This window comes from Choloepus didactylus, chromosome 3, assembly GCF_015220235.1.
Source record: "Choloepus didactylus isolate mChoDid1 chromosome 3, mChoDid1.pri, whole genome shotgun sequence".
In the NCBI taxonomy this organism is placed as follows: domain Eukaryota; kingdom Metazoa; phylum Chordata; class Mammalia; order Pilosa; family Megalonychidae; genus Choloepus; species Choloepus didactylus.
In genome coordinates, this window is record NC_051309.1 from 38,660,467 (window position 1) to 38,682,242 (window position 21,776).

Sequence of the window (21,776 nt, forward strand, 5' to 3'; positions counted from 1 at the left end):
ATTAAAACAAATTTCTTCAAAAAAAGCATGTGCTCATTTCCAATTCTCCTACAAATTTTTAGTCATATAAATCACATAAAACATTTTTTATTACACGTAACTCATACTGTTTATCTTTAGCACTTTGTGGAATTTAGTGCTTTCTTTGGGAATATATTAATTATACAATGAATTCCACTTCTTACTATTCAGAGAAGTCCAATGAAATACAAACTTAAAAGGAAAAAAAAAAACAAACAAACAAAACAACCAGCACCTGGAAAAAAAGAACTTTAAGCAGTAAAAAACCATTAGTAGATGAGTAATTTCAGTGATGCTGTTCACCTTCATGAATTTCAAAAATTTTAAATGTAGCCCTTTCTTAAAATGATAAATTACTGAGAAAACAAAGTTAAAAAATAATAGGTAGGGGGGAGTGCCTATGGGAAAATTAGGAATGGAAGACAGGAGCTCCCTTCCTTAGAACTCCATAAAGCACAGTTTGGAAATCATTACACTAAGGAATATACAAATCAGTACAATAAGTATCAGGTTTGGTGTCTGACAACCCAAGTTTGAGTTCTGGCCTTAATGTTTTTAATTCTCGGTTGGCATTTCTACAAACTTGTGACATCATCTGGTTCACATGCCTCCCTGGAATGAAGTGATGATCAGCTGAGATAAATATAACAAGAGGCTTTAAAAGTCTTAAGCATTAAACAGATATTAGTAATTATTTTTCTATAGTATTTGTTATACTTTGTAACATGTATAGGTGAATTAAGACCCTTATCTGGATATGCTTAGAATAAAGTGAGAATTTTGCTCAGTTATAATAACTTCTGCTACGGCTGTATAAAGAAAGATAAAATTTAAATGTGCTACTGAAGAGTCTATGTGAAGGTAGAGTTAAGTAATGTGCTTTGAATACCTCTTCTAGAATTAGTTGTAGATGTGTGCTAATTGATCTGTACTAGTTCCTCAATTCTTTTATGATTGACATCACATGTTCAGTACAAGAAATACTATGTGGCCGAGGGGTGGTAAGGCATCTACCTCTGCCTCATAAAGACAAAACCTGTGACTAGTATTTCAGCTTCATGTTCTAGGTAAGGTAACTAGTGCCATTTACCCTTGTTACATATATAAATTATTAAGTTACAGTATATTTCAAAATACATAAATTAACAGTTACAACATATTTAACATAACTAAAGTCCAGCAGTATCTAACACAGACATTGTTTAACTTTCAACTTTTCAAAAGACTGAGCTAAAGCTGAATTTCTACTGTTAGATGGTATAATAACTATTCCTCACACATACAAAATAGTCTTCCCAATAAGAACCTGAAATGTCTCTGTTACTATCCCTATGGCATATTGTTTACTGAATATGGTAATAGCAGAAGGATGTATTTTAAATTCAGAAAAAATGACCAATATTCTCAAGCAATAAAAGAGTTATTATTCAAGTAAATTGGGAGACTGGAGGCTAAGGTCTAAGACACAAGGGTGCAACACTAACAACAGTAATGAGAATACTGGTAGCAGTAATATTTATTGAACACTTACTATGTGCTAAACAATTTGTAAATATTTTACATGCATTATCTTATTGTATCCTCACATCAATGATACAATGTAAATCCTGTAATTTTCCTTCATATTACAGGTGAAAAACATGAGGCTCAGGAAGGGGAAATAACTTGCTTAAAGTTAAGCAGCTAGGAAGAGGAGGAGCTAGTATTGAGCTCAGGTTATTTTCCAGAACCTACAGAAAATCCGAACCATGACCTATAGCGTGTGAAATTTTCTCTTTCCAAATGACCAAAACATGGAATTCCCAGAGGATATTGGTATGAAAAGTCAATCTTGTCATTAGTCATTGTTGGTATTGGAGATGTAACATAAATAATGTACAAGAAACACTGGAGAATTCTAAATGTATAAATTAATGCTAACTTGTGATTTCCAACAGTACTCTTTGCATCCACCTTCAGGACTCACCCGAATTATAATACTACAGTCAGGTTCCTTCTTTTCTACATACACTTCAATTAATAAATCTCCAGCCTGTGAAACCTAAGTAAAGGGAAGATGTGAAAGACAGGAAGTATAAGTATGTTGCAAGAATAAACATATATTTAAGATAGCTAATAGCTAAAAACTCCTAGTTGTATTTCTAACTAGTTTTAAATAATGAAAGGAACTCAGTTCCTATTTAGAAGATGATCCCCATCTTCCAGATGTGTTTGACTGAGGACAAGGAATCTACACAAATGTTACAATCAGCAACAACAACCACAATACAATTTTTAAACTCTTACTCAGAGCTTAGTGTCCTATGAGACCCACACATAAATACTAAAACAATGAATCTGGCTACAATGGAAATATGCCCACTTCAACAACAGTTTTAAGAGTGATCACCATGCATTTTAACAGGAGAAACAAAATGAAGAGTGAACATGAGCCACATGTAATTCTGCTTTGTTATAGTACGGGCATAACAATAATTAAAAGGGAACTAGGCTTTGCTAAATTTTCAAACAGATATGCCTAAAAAACTGAAATCTGATAATAAATTTGGTCAGAGCTGTATTTAGACTACACATAGAGATGGAATATAAATTTATCAAGATAAACTAACAGTGAAGAGATAGAATAAGGCAGGCAATAAGGACAATTTTTTTTATTTTAATTACTTTGCTAAATATTAAGTGCTAATTTATTTGTGTCATTACTCTGCCTCAGAAGACATAATATATGAAGATACAAGCCAGAAAACAAAAAGCATGAGATATTACTACATAGGTAGGGAGTATAATGTGGAGAAATTTAACAAAGAAGCAATTCAATCTATAAGAAATATTTTGAGTAGCTTTTTCTAGAAATTTCCTTAGAGTGTGTAATCACTTAGAAATAATATCCATCTTCGTTTTTTATTTTTATATGATCATAATGGAGAAACAATGATTTAGAAGTTAAATTTGTCTCAGAATAAAAATCTAATGAGTAAATTTGTGCTGGAAACATTCAAAAAGTATACTTTGAAGAAACCTTCGTTATTGCCATACTATAATCTTTAAAAAGCTTATTTCCAATTCTTCTTCCTCAGTTGAGAGGCTACACAAAAGTTCTAGGGAAGAAAGGATAAAGTTGACATTTTTGCTTTTCACTATGTTTGCATAAACAATTCTCCAGGAAGGACACATTTTAAAAACTTAAAAAGCAAACACAAAGGACTCATAGAGCGAAGCCAAAAAAAAAAACAGTAGCTCAAAGTTTCAAACAAGGGTAAGACAGAGACTGTCAGAAAAATACTCCAGAGAAGAGTTTTAAGTGGATTAGAGAAAAACTCAAGTAAAAGAACAGATTTTCCAAATTCTTCTACTTTTCTCTCTCAATTACTCCATTTTATAGACAATTCTTTTATTTTTACTTAAATTTACCAAATTAGAAAGCATTCAAGACTAATTTCTTTAGCACATATATAAAAGATAAAAAATACAAAAGAATACTCATACTTATATATCTAATAGCAATATAAGTATACTGCCAAAGATTAACCCCCAGGCTCACAGAATCCTTTATTTCATGCCTGAAAACCTCCTCCAAAAGTGAGATAAGGAGTCAGATTTTTGAGTGTTAAAACTAACCCCTTTGGAAGCTGCATTAATTACTTTGGGTCAAAATAGAAGAAATAGTTCTATAGGCACTTAGTATCTTAGTATTAGCACTATGGGATCCAGGAACTCAAAATGGAGGCCTCCCTAACCTGATAGCTCTAATGACTCCTCCCATTAGTAAGGGATATTGTAAGGCTGAGGAGAATTTAGGGCCTGACAAATTGGGAAGCATTTGCCTCATGCTTTGAATGTATCTGTAAAGAGTACATTTGACCCATTTCTATTATTTACATTGGTACCCTGAAGCCACCGCAATTCCTAGTTATAAGATGATGATTTATGGTCAACCTTAAGATGTTCCAGTGAATACTCATCAAACAATGAAAAGTATCCTGGAAAAGTACAGTGCAACCTGAACATACAAATCCAGTATAATGAGACTGAGGAAAGCAAGACAGAATCTAGAAGATTCGACTCAAGACAAAAATTAGCATTTGGTACAAAGATCACATTAGAAACATTTCAATTAACACAATCACTTGAGAGCATGCAGAGCAAAAGCACATAGGAAACAATTAAAATTTTCTAAATCATAATGGAAAGAATTATTAATACTCAGGAATCTGAATTGCCAATTTATTCTAGTATTTCTTTGGCTTTAAATGCTTCCTTTGTAATCTACTGGAATTTTCAATTGTGTTTTTATAAATGAAATTGATTTTGTAGAGGAATACTTTATAAGATTAAAATAGATTTTTCCTTCTATAATTAAGAAAAATTTACAGTAATATGCTTCAGAATTTCACATGTATGCATCACGTTGAAGAATTATACAACTACTTTATCAGGGTTTTTTTTTTTTCCCCCTATTACTTTCACTTTGCTTCCAATGGATAATGAAAATAAATGCAGGAAATAGCTTCACTTACAATGGAAGGGATTTTTATTAATTAATTAATTAGCTAAAGAATTTAATTCTTTAGAGAGCTAACTATTACTACTCACTTGAGTGTCTCTCCACTTGGTAATAAAGCTATTCTCTATGTCCATTTGTTTGACTTGGTCTTCTTTAACCTGTTTAAAATATAATTTGGGACATTCCAATAAAGTAGAACACAAGGAGTTACGGTACTCATCCTCAGGTGACTCTTCAGGAATTCACATACCAACAAGTTAAATATAAATGAGAATAGCCATCTTAATCAGCATGGTGCCATATATCTAGGGCCAGATATAAAGCAACACAATACAGTCTAACAAAGTTCATAACATCTGATGATGATACTATTTCAGGCTGCACATTCTATCAATGGAAGCCCTACTGCCAAGGAAATTTAATCAGCAAAGGAGATGATGACTAGTATCTTAAAGTTTTGTAGTTGAGAGATGAGACACATTTCTTAAACTGAAATATTCATTAATTAAAACAACCATTGGTTTTCTACTAATGGAGCAATATAATAAGACAGGAAATAAAGAAAGAGCATGTAAAGCCACAAGTTAATTTTTCTAATTCTTTCATTGCAAGGAATCACAATTTTTGCAAATTAGTTGCTATGAATAGAAAACAGTGGACAAATATAGAAAGAAATAAAAAGGAGATCAAAGAGCAGAAAGCATTCACATGCAAATTAAAATATACAAATTGTGTTATTTTACTTTATTAAAATAGTACCGTTCCCTTTGCTGAGAAAGCTTGTGATAAGTTAAGCTCGGAATGTGAGAAATCTACAAATGGTAACCTATTACATTAATCTATTTGGTTTCATCCAGTATCTCCATTGCCCTGTAAGACAACTAGTCTTACATATTACTATTTAATGGAATGTTCAGGAAATTTAAATGGGGGGAAAAAAAAAATCTGAGTTAAGTTATGGAGCTGAATCTTTAACCCATACCCCCAATTTCAAATCCTGTGCTAAGTTCCTCTATTTTTACTTCTCTGAATGAAGAAATCATTCCTATTATAGCATTTTTCTGATAAAACACGAAAACTTTAACTTCATAAAACAGCAAATTGAAACATCAAAAAATTAAAACAGAGATGTCTTAATAAAAACCAGAAAATAATATTTCAGAACTTTCTTCTTTTATTCCAAAAGGGGGCACAATTTAAATAGAACCTTAAACTGCTTTTAACTGCAAAATTTAACCATGGTATTATCTACCCAATTTCTGAAATTCATAATTTCACAAGTCTAAGTAGACATACTTAATACATTCACATACTGAGGAGAAAAATAAAAATATAAAAAACCTATAAATAGAACCATTCAGTCCAATAGACACCAGATGGTAAGAAAGTTTTAAAAGTAGCTTGAATTTAAATGAATGGCTATAGCTCAAAAAGCTAGCTACATCTAGAAAATTAAAGAAAGTATAGCTATCCTTTATAAATATTCATGAAGGCCTGAATAAAAACATCCTTAAGTATATATGATTGTTTGCAAACAGTACCATCAAACTATTTTAACAAAGTCAGGATCTAAAATATTTACCTCAAATATTTCAACATAATTATTAATTAGGTCCTCGATTACATTCACTTCTTCACTAGTTTGCCCCTTAGTTTGAAACAGACAGGATGAAAAGACCATGGCCAAACTATGGGCGTTCATGTGATTGATTTCTGAGCATTTCTGAACCCTGTTAGAGAAAAGCACAGCTCATTACGACACAATTCTACTTAAAAATTTCATAAAACTGTAAGCCATAATACTTATAATTTTTAAACACAGACACATATTGAAGACCTCTGATATAAAAACTGCAGTGGTGATTCATAGAAAAACCATAATTCTTTCTTCCAAGCAGCTTATAGACTAGTTAAGAACATAAGAAAAACTACTGTAAAAAAAGAGAATAGCACAAGTTACAAAGCAGAATTTGATCACTGACTTAGAGAAGAAGGACTTAGACGATGAACACCTCTCTCAAACCACTTTTATCACACTAGGTTATAGATATATAGAATATTTATCTGCATGTCTGCTGGGGTTGTTAGAGTCTAAACAGCTCAAAGACAGAGACTGTTTCTTTAATCACAGGGTAGGTGAGTAATCAATATTTGGTGAATGGAATTAAGTGAATATTGGTCATGGAGGAAGTCATGAGAGTGATCTTTCCTCTAGCTCTTAAGGATTAGTAGGCCAGGGACTGAAATAAATGCTGAATCAATCTGTCTGCATCCAACCTGACCTCAAACTTCTGACATTATTAACTATCTGTGTTCTTCCTGAGATTTCCTTTTGCAACACCATGCTCCTTTGGTACTCTGCTCACCTGCCCCTTATCGTTAGTCCCTGTAGTTCCTTATTTTCTGGCGTAAAGTGGGTATAATAATTTCTCTACCCCCAGATGTTGCTATTCATAAAAGTTCCATATTCAGTCTGTTCTGTCTCTTCTCAGACCCTCTCATCAGAGGCCCAAGGAAACTGAAACCTATTTAGTCACTGTCTCTAGTTTTCTTCTTCCCAACCAATCCCATCACAGGAATTACTCTCCCAAAAGAAATTTGATCAACTATTCCCCATCACATAATCCAAATGTCTTACATGACCTACAAACCCTTTCATAATCTCCTGCCAGCTGACCTATAACATTCGCATCCCATAGCAGTTCTATTTTCCAAAATAAGATCCTCTGGCCATTTCTCTTACTTATCTTTCTTTCATGCTCAGTTTATCTGTCCCTTTCAACTTGAAGCATGGAAGCACTCCCTGGACCTCAGCATGTAATTAATAAATCCCACTTCCATAATTCTATGTCACATGCTAAATTTCTCCATATTAAGAGTTGTTCCAAAATCTCATAGGCATAGCAATAGGACTTTAAAATACACAGACTAGGCTATATGTATATGATATAATAAGAAAATCAGTCTTATAATAACAAAGTTTACATGCCTGAGAAGAGGAGGTTGGAAAAGAGAGATAAAGAGAAAAGAACACAAACTGTGGAAGATGTCTTAATTCCTGATTCAAAAATGGAACTGTTAGATTTCTGCTTTATAGAAATTTATTCAAGGGAGTATTTCATCCAGGTGGTAAGCTACAACAAAATATTCCTTAAACAAAATTTATACTTCATTAAAGTCTTATGAAAGTTTTTATAATTTTTGCTGACAGCAAAACAAATTCATAAACCTTTAGTTTTAACTTAAAAGGTTATTGTCAAATATCCTCACCTTCAGACCTCATTTCTCAAGCCACCATTATATGCCACCTATCCTTCCAAATTCAGGGTGCTTTCATGCCCTGGCATAGAAAATGCTTACACCTTTTAAAATTTCCTCATCCAATCTATGGTCTGACACCAAAATATAAGGGTTAGGTAAGATAGAAAATGAAAACAAGGAGATCAGAGCTATGAAAAGTCTACCATGGAAAATCGCTGTGCTCACAGACAGATTCCTGCTCTAGGATTCCAGTTCCTGTAATTCCCCTCCCCTAATTTCCCTCCCACATGAGTTTTAAAATTCTTGCCTATGCACTGGATGAATTTAAGGATGCCCTATGTAATTATTTATGATTAATTTAAGAAATTCTCCAGTGCTATTTATCTGGTAAGTGTGACTTACACAGAATAAAAAGGTTAAGTGATAGTTCAACAGGAATTTCATTTTGAAACAGTTCTTAAAATATGGTGAAAGACTCAGAGACACATGCAGAGGGTTAACCACAGAGCTTGAAGTTTAAAAAATAATAACTTATTGAGTGTCATGTTAGAAACATCTAGAAAAGTTCATGAATCCACCCACCTATAAAGATGTTCAATTATAGCCGCCAGTGTTGCTCGGTTGACTCCTGGAAGAGTACGTATAAATGCCCCATACTTTTTAGCTCTTTCCTTATCATCTTGAGTATCTGGAAAAAAAAAAATCTTTTAGGCTTACCTTAACACAGTAACTAATAATCAATATTATAAATTTCCCTTTTATTAGTATTTTAAAACAATATTTAAAATTGGATTTCAATAAGGGAAACAATCAGGTTTCAGTAGAAAAACATTCAAACTTCTAAAGTAATTGTCTACAATTTTGAAAAAGCATTTATTTACATAAATATTTTGGCTGTATGCTAGTCCTTATACTTTGCAATTTAAAATAAAGCATTTTCTAAATAGAGGGAAGGAATGTTTTGCATTTTTATCTTCTACTTTTTGGACTGTTAAACTCCACTTAACATGAAAACATTAAATTAATTACTCAAATTTGAGTGCAAATTGAAGTGATAAGCTAAAAGTATTTTAACTCTGGCTATGGAAATGTTTTATTACTTGTATTTGAAAACAACATTTCTGATACTCCTCTCCTTAGAAAATCATAAAACTCTTCACAAAGCTATGAACCATCCCAGAGCTATGAACTGTTAGCATGGCCTCTCAGATGTCCTCATAAGGCCATTTACCAGCCTGGCTATCTTCAACTCTTTGGAAGAGATGAGAGAATAATGGAAGAAGCCATATACAGACCTGACTAACTAAGACTCAGACTTAAAAGAAGATTGGCCTTCTGCCTTTGTAGTGGATAGAACTTAATTGGCTCAAGGAGAGGAGAGTGAGAAGGAGTTACCCTTCACTCTTCTAACCCTAAGAGGTCCAATACTTGTGGACACTACAGATAGGACCTGCTCTCTTACCTCCTGCAAAAGTTCCATACTCTAGAATATGTTTGGTGGTGGTTTAGTATAGCACACTACCTATGAGGGGAAACAAAAGACCATTTGTTAAGTACATAACTTGTGCTGACTTTGTACATGAAGGAACTTGTACTTGCATATTCTCTCTCAACTCCCAACTACCTTTGGAAACAAGACTTCATTACTTGCTTAGCTCTAGCTATTTTATTCATAGATAGCCAGCAGCACACTAATGATTCTTTAAAAATACATGATCTCTTGTAAAGGGTATTAGGATCCGTGAGGATGTAAGAAACTCTCTGACACAATTTTCAAGTACATTCCTATTCTAAACTGCAACTGATCTCTGTTTTGTACTGACTTATCCTGAATATGAGATTATAAAAGTAAACATGGTCATATTGACTTCACTGCAATAGTAGACGACACTGTAAAAGCAAGGAAGGAAAAACACCCAAATCACATTTACAGACTATACTGGAAATGAATTAAGAATAGTTTAGCAGCCCTGTGCCGGTTTGAGTGTATTGTGTCCCCCAAATGCCATTATCTTTTTGGTCTTGTGTGGCAGGCGTTTGGGTGCTGGTTAGATTTGCTTACAATGTGCCCCACCCAGCTGTGGGTGATGATTTTGATGAGATGTTCCCATGGAGGCGTGGCCCCGCTCATTCAGGGTGGGCCTTGATCAGTGGAGCCATATAAATGAGCTGACTCAGAGAGAGGGAATGGAGTCCAGCTGTGAGTGATATTTTGAGGAGGAGCAAGCTTGCTGGAGAGGAACGTCCTGGGAGAAAGCCGTTTTGAGGCCAGAGCTATGGAGCGGACACCGGCTGCCTTCCTAGCTAGCAGAGGTTTTCCAGACGCCAATGGCCGTCCTCCGGTGAAGGTACCTGACTGCTGGTGTGCTACCTTGGACGCTTTGTGGCCTTAAGACTGTAACTGTGTAGCGAAATAAACCCCCATTTTATAAAAGCCTATCCATCTCTGGTGTTTTGCATTCTGCAGCATTAGCATTAGCAAACTAGAACAGATTTTGGTACCAGAGAAGTGGGGTGATTTGCTGCTGAGTTTGCAAATACCAAAGATGTTGGAAAGGCTTTTTAAATGGATAATGGGGAGTTTCTGGAAGAATTGTGAGGAGCTTGATAGAAAAGGCCAAAACTGCTTTAAAGAGACTGTTTGTGGAAATATGGACTCTAAAGATACTTCCGATGAGGCCTTGAACAGAAATGATGAATATGTTGTTGTAAACTGGAAGAAAGGTGATCCTTGTTTTAAAGTGGCAGAGCATTTGGCAAAATTGAGTCTTGCTGTCAGATGGAAGGAAGAATCTGGAAGCAACAACCTGGAAAACTTAGCTGAGGAGATCTCCAGACTACGTGTGGAGGATGTATTCTGGCTTCTCCTTGCAGCTTATAGTAAAATGTGAGCAGAAAGAGATAAACTTAGAACTGAACTCTTGGGTTCAAAGAGACCAGAAGCTGATCACTTGGAAAATTACGAGCTTCCAGGGGGTGGAATCCCAGAAGCTACAGCCCAACGTGAGGATGTAACCAAACATGGAACCCAGCCACCATTTCAGTACAAGCCAAGAATGGAGATCGAATTATCCAGAAAGGATTTGTGGAAAGTCCTATTGTCTAATGGCTTTGACCCCTGTGTGCTTCATGCAAAGTCAACAGAATTTCTGCGAGATCTTTATAGACAGAGCCATTGACGGTTGGGACTGGAGGAGACAGACAAGGAAAAAATTGAAGGAAAAATTTCTTGAAAGACAGAGCCATGGAGGTTGAGGTCTGGAGTCAAGAGGTCTCGGGCTGGGAGAGCGGAGCAGCCCACACGCAGGGAAAGGGTGAGTTTGCCCTGGAGGTCGAGGGCGGGCTTTCCACCTCGATGCTCTGGAAGGGTTTTGCCACCTCAGGTCCCAAAGGGGGTGGAGCACATTTCCAGGGAATTGGGGAGAGCCTGGCTACCACCACACTGTTCTGAAGGGGTTGAGCGTGTGCCCCAGAGATGGAAAGGAATCCGGGAGCTGCCCCAATGTTTGAGGAGGGTGGGGCCAAGAAGGTGGTCTCCCCAATGTGTGGATATGTTGGAGCACTCACCCAAGCATTTGGAGAGGAAACAGATGCCAGAAAGGCGCTTAGGAAGGGTTAGACTCCCGCTCTCTCAAGCCCCAAGGATGCAACGTTGTTCTGTTAATGACTCTCAGACTTTGAAATCTAATGGAGTTTGTCCTGCGGGTTTTAGGAACTGTTTTGGTCCTGTTAACCCTGTTTTCCTTACTGTTTCTCCTTATGGCAATGGAAATGTTTATCCTGTGAATGTCTCTCCTTTGTATATTGGGAGCACATAACTTGTTCTAAGTCCACAGAGCCACAGCTAAAGAAAAATTATGCCTTAGGACTGGCCATGCCTATAACTGATTTTGATGGGATTTTGTACTTAACTTTTGTTACTGAAATGATTTAAGTTTTTGTGATGTTGTGATGGAATGAATGTATTTTGTATTTGGAAAGATAATGTCATTTTGGGGTCCAGGGGGTGGAATGTGCCGGTTTGAGTGTATTGTGTCCCCCAAATGCCATTATCTTTTTGGTCTTGTGTGGCAGGCGTTTGGGTGCTGGTTAGATTTGCTTGCAATGTGCCCCACCCAGCTGTGGGTGATGATTTTGATGAGATGTTCCCATGGAGGCATGGCCCCGCCCATTCAGGGTGGGACTTGATCAGTGGAGCCATATAAATGAGCTGACTCAGAGAGGGAACGGAGTGCAGCTGTGAGTGATGTTTTGAGGAGGAGCAAGCTTGCTGGAGAGGAACGTCCTGGGAGAAAGCTGTTTTGAGGCCAGAGCTTTGGAGCGGATGCCAGCTGCCTTCCTAGCTAGCAGAGGTTTTCCAGACGCCAATGGCCATCCTCCGGTGAAGGTACCCGATTGCTGGTGTGCTACCTTGGATGCTTTGTGGCCTTAAGACTGTAACTGAGTAGCGAAATAAGCCCCCGTTTTATAAAAGCCTATCCATCTCTGGTGTTTTGCATTCTGCAGCATTAGCATTAGCAAACTAGAACAAGCCCTAATATAATCCAAGCATTTATCTTCATGTTATCCAGTTCCTAACTGTAGGGGAAATTGTATTTACTCAATAACACTTAAGTAAAACCACACTTACAACCAAAAGTTCCTATGAATTCAGCTAGTACAGGATATTTTCAAACAAATTGAAAGTAAAGCTCAGGAAAGATTTCAGGTTGTGTAGAAAATAGAATGAGTAATTCAAATAGCCACCAAATTCAGACAATTTATGAGTGTTCTTAGAAGAACAGGTCATATATCGCTGAAATAGTTGCAAGGCAGTCTAGGCCTCAGGTCCGCAGCTCTCCTATGAAGTTACCTGGAGATTTTCAGTCTATTCTTTGATGTGCCCCAGATCCGAATGGGGTTGGGAAAGCTATACTGTCTCTAAAGCAAAGGACTTGAAAGTTATCTGACTCAGTATTCAAAGCATTCTCCAAGTGAATTCTCAGAGAATCACATCCAGGTGAAACATGAACACATTCCTCTCTGACAGCACTCCTGCCACTTGCCAACTACCTCTTCCTGGTAGACTGACAACAGTGGAAACTTCTTTGCCACTGAATTTGAGAATTTTTGTCATATATTTTGATAACTGGTTTCACAATAAAGACAAATAGTAAATATTTCTAAATGGAGATACTATAAATAACCTCAGTTACAAATTATAATTAAATCTTAAAACAAAAGTGAGGGTGCAAGGTAACTGGGCAAATAGAGACATATATATCTCTTTCCATGTAAATCCCAGAAAAGAATACAATCAACTCTTCTAGTGACAACTTTTGTGTGGGCTGATCAGAGTGAATTCTATTGACTTGAAAGATATTAGGAAGCCAACATAAAACTTCTAATTAGGTAGATAAATCATGAAAAGCTTTATTTTAATTACAATGCTACTATCTATTTGCTGGCAATAATAAGAGGCATTTTTGAGATAATTTTTCAAACCGTGGATGTTTTGTGACACTATTTCAAAAGTAATCCCTTAAACAAATACTTTTAATGAAAAAAACCTAATTTTTAACAGATGAATATCCTATAATCAAATTCAAAGGACATTCTCCAAAAAATCTTCAAACAAGTTATATACAAGAGAAAAATAGATTAGATTATTAAATTTTGGTATAGTTCAATGATAAATTTTAAAACCTGAAAAAATGAAGATTGCAAAGGGTCATTTTGAAAACTTTGTAGAAATATGGGAATGTCTGTAATTTATTAAGTAAAAATAAATTGCATATATAAGGGGATGAGGAGTATAAAATAACATGTAAAAATGAAAATAGCTTTAAAATAAAGATGAGGTTAAAGGCAATGTTCACATTAAAAAATCTTTATTGTTGTAATGTTTCAATAAAATGAAAACATCCAATTCAATGTTTGAATTAATGGATGTAAAAATGGGTTTTACTGAAATTAATCTGACCCAATAAGTGATTTAATAAACTATTTTTCTAGGTCATTTATTATATTATAGTATAGAAAAGCTTCTGTATTTCATTAGATGAAATCTAGGGAAAATAAAGTAAGAAAGAATTTAAAAATGTTATTTACACTAACGTAACATAGAATAAATGATGGTGAAAAACTGGGTCAAAAAACTGAAATAAATTGCGTCTTGCAAAACTAATCATGTATTAAACCCTTCATTTTATTCTTAATGAGGAATTAATAGCATACATGGATTTCAATATGACACTTCCAAATTTAAAGCAAAGTAAGCACTAATAAATTTATTAAAAACTAAGTATATAAAACACTTTAGTAATTCTTACAAATTTCTTTTGAGGTAGATATAAACAACAGCTGACATTTGCACAAGTTGTCTTCTAAGCCATTTTATACTTTGTTCCTTTCAAATAAAGTTTCAGATTATCAAAGAAAACTTAAAATATCTAAATATTAAAATATAAGGCAATCATTTATTAGGTTTTATATAATATTTATTACCTAAAGCAGAGATCCAATATGGATAGAGCTCCTTAGTAAGAAGTGCATCATCAGTGTCAGAGAGAAAACTTTTCAACACGCCTGTCACATCCTCAAGCTGATGCTTTCCAGCCCTCAGTTTAAAGCTTCTTGCATCCTTCTTGAAACTCTCCAGAAGTTCCCTTATGTGCGCAGGATCACCATTCTTCTGGTAGATATACTTGCATCCTAAACCTTTGTTTTCAAATAAAGGTTATATGAAAAAAATTAGTCTAAAATCAAAATCCACTTTGATATTTTAAAAATAGAACACATCTTTGTGTTGGAATGATGAATAAGATAAAGAAATCATTATTTGAAGAATTATTATAAACATGTATGAAGGGGAAAAGACTTTTATCTTATGTTTTGGTTTTGTTAATTAAAATGTAAGCCTGATGAACAAACTATTCCATCCTCAACTTTTAGCAAGCCCCTGATCAGCCTTTCTTCAGTTTTCCATAGTATCTTCTTCAAATGTCCTTTTACCTCAAATACCTTCCTTATATCCAGGTTCACTGACAAAAAGTAAGACTCTCTGGTATAAATTTCCTCAAACTCCTGCTCTCATATCTGTGTATTAATTTCTGTCGTCATTTGCTTTCTTCCAAATAAAGTTATTATTCTTAATTATTTCAAAGTTATTGATTCATCAACTGCCCATATAAAATAAGAGTTGTAGTAGTCAGTTACAGGGATAGTAGGAGTGATGATGATGATGATGGTGATAATGACAATGATGATGACACAAATACAAAATTCCTCTCTTGCCCTGTCTTCCAAGTTCTCTTGCCTCCTTACTTTAAAAAATGAGCTGAGTATTATTATCTCTATGGTCTCACATCTCTGTCATTTCCTTTAAACACTCCTTTGGGACCCAATCCATACTCCTTTGGGGCCCTTTATCAAGAACATCAATGCCACCCTGTTTTCTAGATGCTTTTCAGTTTTTATATCATGAGAACTCCATGCATGGATTTGACACTCCGAATGAATTCCTGTTAATCTTTTGTTAATCCCATGACTTTCATTACATGACGATCTCACATCTCTTTTTCTTTCTTCATCTGTGGCTACTCTCCCAGTCCAGGAACCCATCCCAAATCCTCTTTTCTTTAGTCCCTCACAAAATTCTCTAGGTGACCCTATCCAACCTTATTGCTTGGACTACCTACATGGATATTTATCATCAGGTTTGAATTTCTAAGATTTCATACAAACCACTCACATACACACATACACACACTATATATATACACATATATATATATATATATGTATATATATATATATATATCATGCATATAAGTACATATACATATAGAAGATAAAATAAGCAAAGAAGAAATAATTTTCCTGTCTCCTCCAATACCTCACTCCCCAGACCCAACATGCTCTTCATCTTGTTCCTGTGTCTCTACATATGGCATTGCCTTCTACCCAGCACTTTATAAGAGCCTTTTTTTCTCACTCACTGCATTAAAAAAAAAATTACTGTGTCATGTAGATGCTTCATCACAACTTCTCCCTTCTTTCCATCACATATGGTATTATTTGTACACTCATTTCCTCACTTCATTCCCTGCTTCCATTCTCATGCAGCCCTCCCATCTGTCTCCACGATGATGACAGTGAGATCTAAGATACAGGTCTGCTGGTGTTACTTCCATGCTTACAAATCTAAATAGCACCCACCACTTCTGCCTATAGGGCAAAGTTTCAGGATTTTATTATGATATATAAGACCCTACATGAACCGGCCTAACCCTCCTGCCCCCTCTATTCACCTCCTCTTCACAAACTGACCTCTGGCTACACATGACTACACAAAGTTCCCTGAACAGACAATCTTCTCTTGTGACTCTGTATCTCAACAGATCCTGTTTTCTTCCCCTGGAATCCTTTCCCCTCCTTCTCCTAACTAGCACATGCATTTTCTTAAGGTACAGGGTAGGTACCATAACTCACCCATGCAGCCATCCGTGATAACCTCTAGTCTGGGTAAAATTCATCCCTACACTGTAGCAACCCCTGAAAGTCTATACCATAGAATTTTGTACACTGAAATTTAACTGTGTGCTCACTTGTATGTCTTTCATCCACAAATCTGTAAACTAGAATGCAAGCATTATGTCTTATTCTTTGTATAAATCTGTCACCTATACAGCGTCTACAAGAATTCAGGAAGTATTCAATACATGACCGCTGAAGAAAAAAAATCTAAAAAAGCAATTGTGACTAAGTTTTTAAGGGGTTATGCTCTAAGCTGAGTAAAAGACTAATAGCTAGTACTCAAATAAGTTTACTTAACTGAATGTAACCTTGAATGTAATTTGTATTTTACGTAAATTAATTTCCCCCAGAACGAACGACTGAAATTCATAAAAAAATTAAAAATCTAAAAGTTATATTGTGAACTCAGTACTTTGAATATTTCCATACCTTAACAGCATAAGCACAGAAAATTAGCTTTTCCATTTTTAAATCAAAGGTCAGGAAATTCAAAATAACTGCTCCCATAAATGCCCTGAGTCAAGTAGCTACATCCTACAATCACTGGGCATTTTCTAAGTTCCTATCAAATCTTCCCTTCTATACATGTTGGTTAACACTGGGCCTTCCCCCATGTTCTGCTCATAAATACAAAACATAAACAGTCTTTCATTGGCTTTATTACTTTAACATGTAAGTTAATGCACATTGTGCTGGAGTAATAAAGAAGTTATAATGTATGAAATTTTGTTGAAAATAATCTAATGCTTAATGATTTTAAATTCAAATAAACACCACAAGAAAAGTTCTGACTTCTCTAGAGGAACATTAAATTGGTTACAGTAGAGCTAATCAAGTTATTTGAATCATTTCTTAGCTTAAGAAAAACCCAATGCCACTATGAAATTAACATAATGCAAAAATTTTCAACAAGGTTCTGCTCTTGTTAAAAAACATGATATGTGTGCAAATCACTTATATCTGTGAAATGCAAGTACTAAGACTGAATGGCCATAATAAATGAAGACAATAGCCTTCTCTCCCCCCATTTTCAAATAAACAGATGATTAACAGGTGATAAGAAAAATATAAATATACAATCATAGGAAGGAACTTCATTTAGTAAGGTTCACATATGTGATTACATACATATTTACAGTAGATATAAACATAAACATGATGAATCTGGAAAAAAATGATCATTGTACTCAGATTACATATAAAATAAGTAAATGATTAAGTATTTATACTTAAAATGGCACTCCACCTAGAAGAAAAAAAAAAAAGATTAGAATACACATATTGTAAATTTAATTTCCTAAGGTTATTTTCTTCATAGCATTTGTTATTTTCTGCCTGCTTGTTATTCATCAGTTACTGTCAGTTTCCTATACTAGAACACAAGATCCATGGTTCTGCCTTTAACTTTCTACCCCACACTGCTGTTTTTCTAGTTCCTAGAACTGAGGCTGGCACACAAGGGATACTCAATAAATAACTAATTAACTCATACCACAATGTTTTACTGCAGCATTCACTGATTACAACTTCATTTCAAATTAAAAACACATAAGATGCCTCTGATATTTGGGGAGTGAAACAAGTGAAGACACCTTCCAAAATAGCAGCTCATGTTACTGTTTTCCACAATTGTAACTAAATAGATGGCATTTACATACAGATAAAAAGGTCAAAAACATTTTAAAATCAAAAATATAGTTAAGAAATTTCTACCTCTTAGACTATTAAGGAAATGTACAACATAGAAAAGGAATCTGAAGGAATCGTAATAATATGAAAATAAACATGAGGAATAAAGTTTACATTTTGGCATACCTAAACACTACCATAGCATATTAAATACAAATGAAGCTGGACCATGTAGGTATAGTACAAGTTGTTTTATACCTGCAAACTATCACAAAAGTACCTGTTGCAAGTAAGCAAAAATTATTATAGGACCACATCACATTTCTTAATATAAATATGTGACCAATAGCATGTTGAATGAGACACACACGTGCACACACACACACATCTTGCATGCATGCTCACAAAATAAGCAATTGTTACATAGTCTATACTTTTAAAACCATGCTAAGGCATGCTGTGTTACCCTAGTATTTATTCCAGGCTTTGAAAAATATAGTCTGTAATCTACTATTTTTAACATATGTTTTATAATATAGATCCTTTCAATATGTTACTTAATTTTATGCACGGAAAAGAAGAAGGAAATGATAAAGTACCCTAAATAGTTTGAATGAATTTTATCGGGGAAGGAATAGCAGTCAGCTAAACAGTGACTGTATTTTTATTTTTCACTCCTGTACTTACAAATACAAAGGGCTTTAATTTAGTTCAATGAAGGTACCACTTCAAAACTGTAAGAATGATACTATGAGTTCTGGGGGTTGAATAAAAACTTTGCGATACTTACCATACTGTGTAACAAATGCTATACAGCTGTTCACGATAATGGGAACGTCGTTTTTGCTGAGCTGCTGATCTTGTAATGCATTACCATCTGTACCTGCTGCTTTTTCAATTGCACTATGCCAGACTGTGAAATCCAACTTGGTATGCCCATGGATATACAATGTTCTGTAAAGTTTAAAAAGCAGTTCAAATTATAATTTTGCTTTTTTAAGAAAAATTCTGCAAGACAGATTTTCCTTAAACCCACCTAAATGTGACCCAGTCTCACTCATCCCCCTTTCCTTTACCTTCCAGTCTCCTCAATGGCTTTTTTGCCTGTGAAGTCACATTTCTCCACAGAGTACAGGAAGGTTTCTGAATTGCCGACTCACCTCCTTTCATTCCCCAATGTCTTTTATTTTGTTTCTGAATAACTGAACTGAAACTGTCCTGACAAGCTTCACTGGTGACTTCTAATGGATATTTCTGTTTGTATTTTCCAGATTTTAGAACTGTTGAGGAGTCTATTTCTTAAAAGGAGAAAAAAAAAATTCCATCGAAAATCCATGGAACTACACTATACAAACAGTGAATCCTAAATTAAACCATGGACTTTAATTAATAGTACAATTATAAAAATGGACTATCATCAATGGTAACAAATTTTGCACACCAATGCAGGATGTTGGTGGTGAAGTGGTATATAGGAATTCTGTATTTTATGCATGATTGTTCTGTAAACCTACAACTTCCCTAATAAAGAAATAAAAAAAAGGGAGGGGGGAGCAAAAACAAACAAAAATTACCATCAAACATGGCTTTTATAGTACAATTCCTTCTTGCTTTTCCTCCTATCTTTCTGGACAGTCTCTTTCCCAAGCTCACTTTCTCTTTCTGACCTACAGGGTTGTAACCTCAGTGCACTCATGTACTCCAAGTACTTTCAGGGGTATTCATTCAGGCCAGTAGTTTCAACTCCCCTGTAAGTTGGTAGCTTCCAAACCCCTATATCCAGGCTATAACTTTCTCTTGTATATCAGATCTCCATGTGACTGACAGGCAAGAGTGTAGAGCAGTTAAGAGAGCCAGATTTTCCAGACCCAAATTTCCCTTTGTTTTTTTTGGTCAAATTATTAACCTCATTTGTGCCTCACTTTTATCATATGTCAAATGAGAATAATAATAGTACCTACTTTACCACTCAATAAATGTAATACTGATAGCTAAATAATTTTAAAAATATTTATTTTTGGGCACTTTTACCCTAATGAACACCAGGCATCTCAAATCATTCTCCCTGCCAATACCAAACTGCTACTAGCACCACTATTTTCCACTTATCCCATCAGAAATGTAGGATTAATTAATTGCAGATTTGTTTCTCTCCCTCAATCACTACCACATGCATTTAGTCATAAAGTTCTGTTGAGTCTAGCTCTCTGACATCTTCACTCTGTCTCCTCTTCGTCCTGACACTGTCTCATTTCAGGTCTTCACATTGCTTGTCTGGGTCACTAAAGTCACTCCTAATAGAATCCATTTTTCATAGCCTCCACCTCTCTAATCTCTATGCTTCACTGCTGCCAGATGATCTTTCTAAAATGCAAAGCTAATGACATTGCTTCCTGATCAATGCCCTTTTACAGCTCTGAAGCTTTCATGATTAAAAGTCCTTCATGATTTGGTTGGTATTTTTTTTCTCCAACTTTATCTGCTTTTCCCCTACACCAAGACACTCTGAAAACAAGGACATGTGAAATTTTTTCTCCAGAATGTCCTGAGAATTTTTTTTCCCCCAGAATGTCCTGAGTACAGGGAAATGGCAGATGAAGTTGGAGGGAAAAATACAGGCCAGATCATCTCCAAGACTTGGTAATAAATGTTTCTTGTCCCTTGGCTACTCCAACTCCTCCCCTAAAGGTGTACTCCAGGTGACCCTCTCTGATACTCCACCCCTGATCCTCCTCTTACAGTTAGTGTGTAAAAGCGTCTCTTCTTAGTCCTCCAGTGGCACAGCCTCTTCCTCCATTATACCATCTATTGTAACTAACTGGGTGAACGTTTTACTGTGCAGGCCAAGTAGGTAAAATATTTCAGGATCTCTAGTCACTATCATAGCTCATGGCATTTAGTGGGCATGTAAAATAGTTCTAAAAGTCCTATCACTAGATAAAAAATTTGACTTGAAACATAAATTGAAATAATTGCTAATGTATTTCAAGTACATCTACAACAAAGGAAAATCATTTAATCTTGCTTTCAGACTATGAGACCGTGATTTTGGATGCAACCCAGAGAGAAGACAAGGAGCTGCATGGGTCCTGGGCTTCTTAATATTTTATTCATTTTTTTATATTATCTTTTACATTCCTAATAACTTACCAGTCCTTATTTAATAATAAAAAAATCTTCCTTTATTTCCTTTGGTTTTTCTTCTTGAAATGTTCCTGTAAGAATACAAAACTACAGGCACCTCACTACACTCATTTCTAGCATCTTCTGAACTTGCTGTAACTACTCCTTTTTACTGTGCCTGTAATCCTTGTCTTTTGATTTTTGTCATCTTTATCTATTGTTTTCATTTTCCACACCACCACAGTAGCCCTAAAGTCCATGTTTTGTAATTTTCTTTCTGAAGATTTCTGACATGCTGTAGCGTTTTTATTTGTCTTACACATCATCTTTAGCTCAAAAGCATTCTGTTGCTGGATGTATCTGTCTAAATGGAATGGTATATAACTCAGGTAATTTCCCTGAGAAATATCGAACCCCTACACTATGTAGATTTAATCAAAATTAGGTCTTGCTAAATTCAGGAGTTTAGGTAAAGAGAAAAAATTAATTTCTTCTGGTTCTTGTTTATATAAATTTTTAACCTGGTAACTAAGTTTTAAATATGACACAAAACCTTTGACACTATTTGATTATAAAAACTAGAATGGGTGAGAATTTTGGCAAGCAGTGAAGAAACCCAAAATGCAATGGGTGTCCTACAACACCAGTATAAATGTGCCATTAATTGTGAACATTTCAAACATCATATTTTCTTTCTAGTAAGAAGAAATTTGTGATGACA

General features: G+C 35.0%; 1 protein-coding gene across 5 annotated transcripts in view; it reads right to left on the reverse strand.

Moving 5' to 3' along the window:
- Positions 1-21,776, reverse strand: part of ARAP2 (ArfGAP with RhoGAP domain, ankyrin repeat and PH domain 2) — a 269,972-nt gene that overhangs the window by 55,933 nt on the left and 192,263 nt on the right. For 4 of the 5 annotated variants that reach the window (XM_037829549.1, XM_037829548.1, XM_037829547.1 and 1 more), the window contains 6 exons: positions 18,723-18,886; positions 14,273-14,485; positions 8,369-8,474; positions 6,108-6,255; positions 4,615-4,683; positions 1,988-2,062 (listed from right to left, as the gene is read on the reverse strand). In XM_037829549.1, the coding sequence (XP_037685477.1) occupies positions 1,988-2,062; positions 4,615-4,683; positions 6,108-6,255; positions 8,369-8,474; positions 14,273-14,485; positions 18,723-18,886 (775 nt within the window). The remainder of the gene's footprint in view (positions 1-1,987; positions 2,063-4,614; positions 4,684-6,107; positions 6,256-8,368; positions 8,475-14,272; positions 14,486-18,722; positions 18,887-21,776) is intronic. The other variant, XM_037829550.1, reaches the window with a different exon arrangement.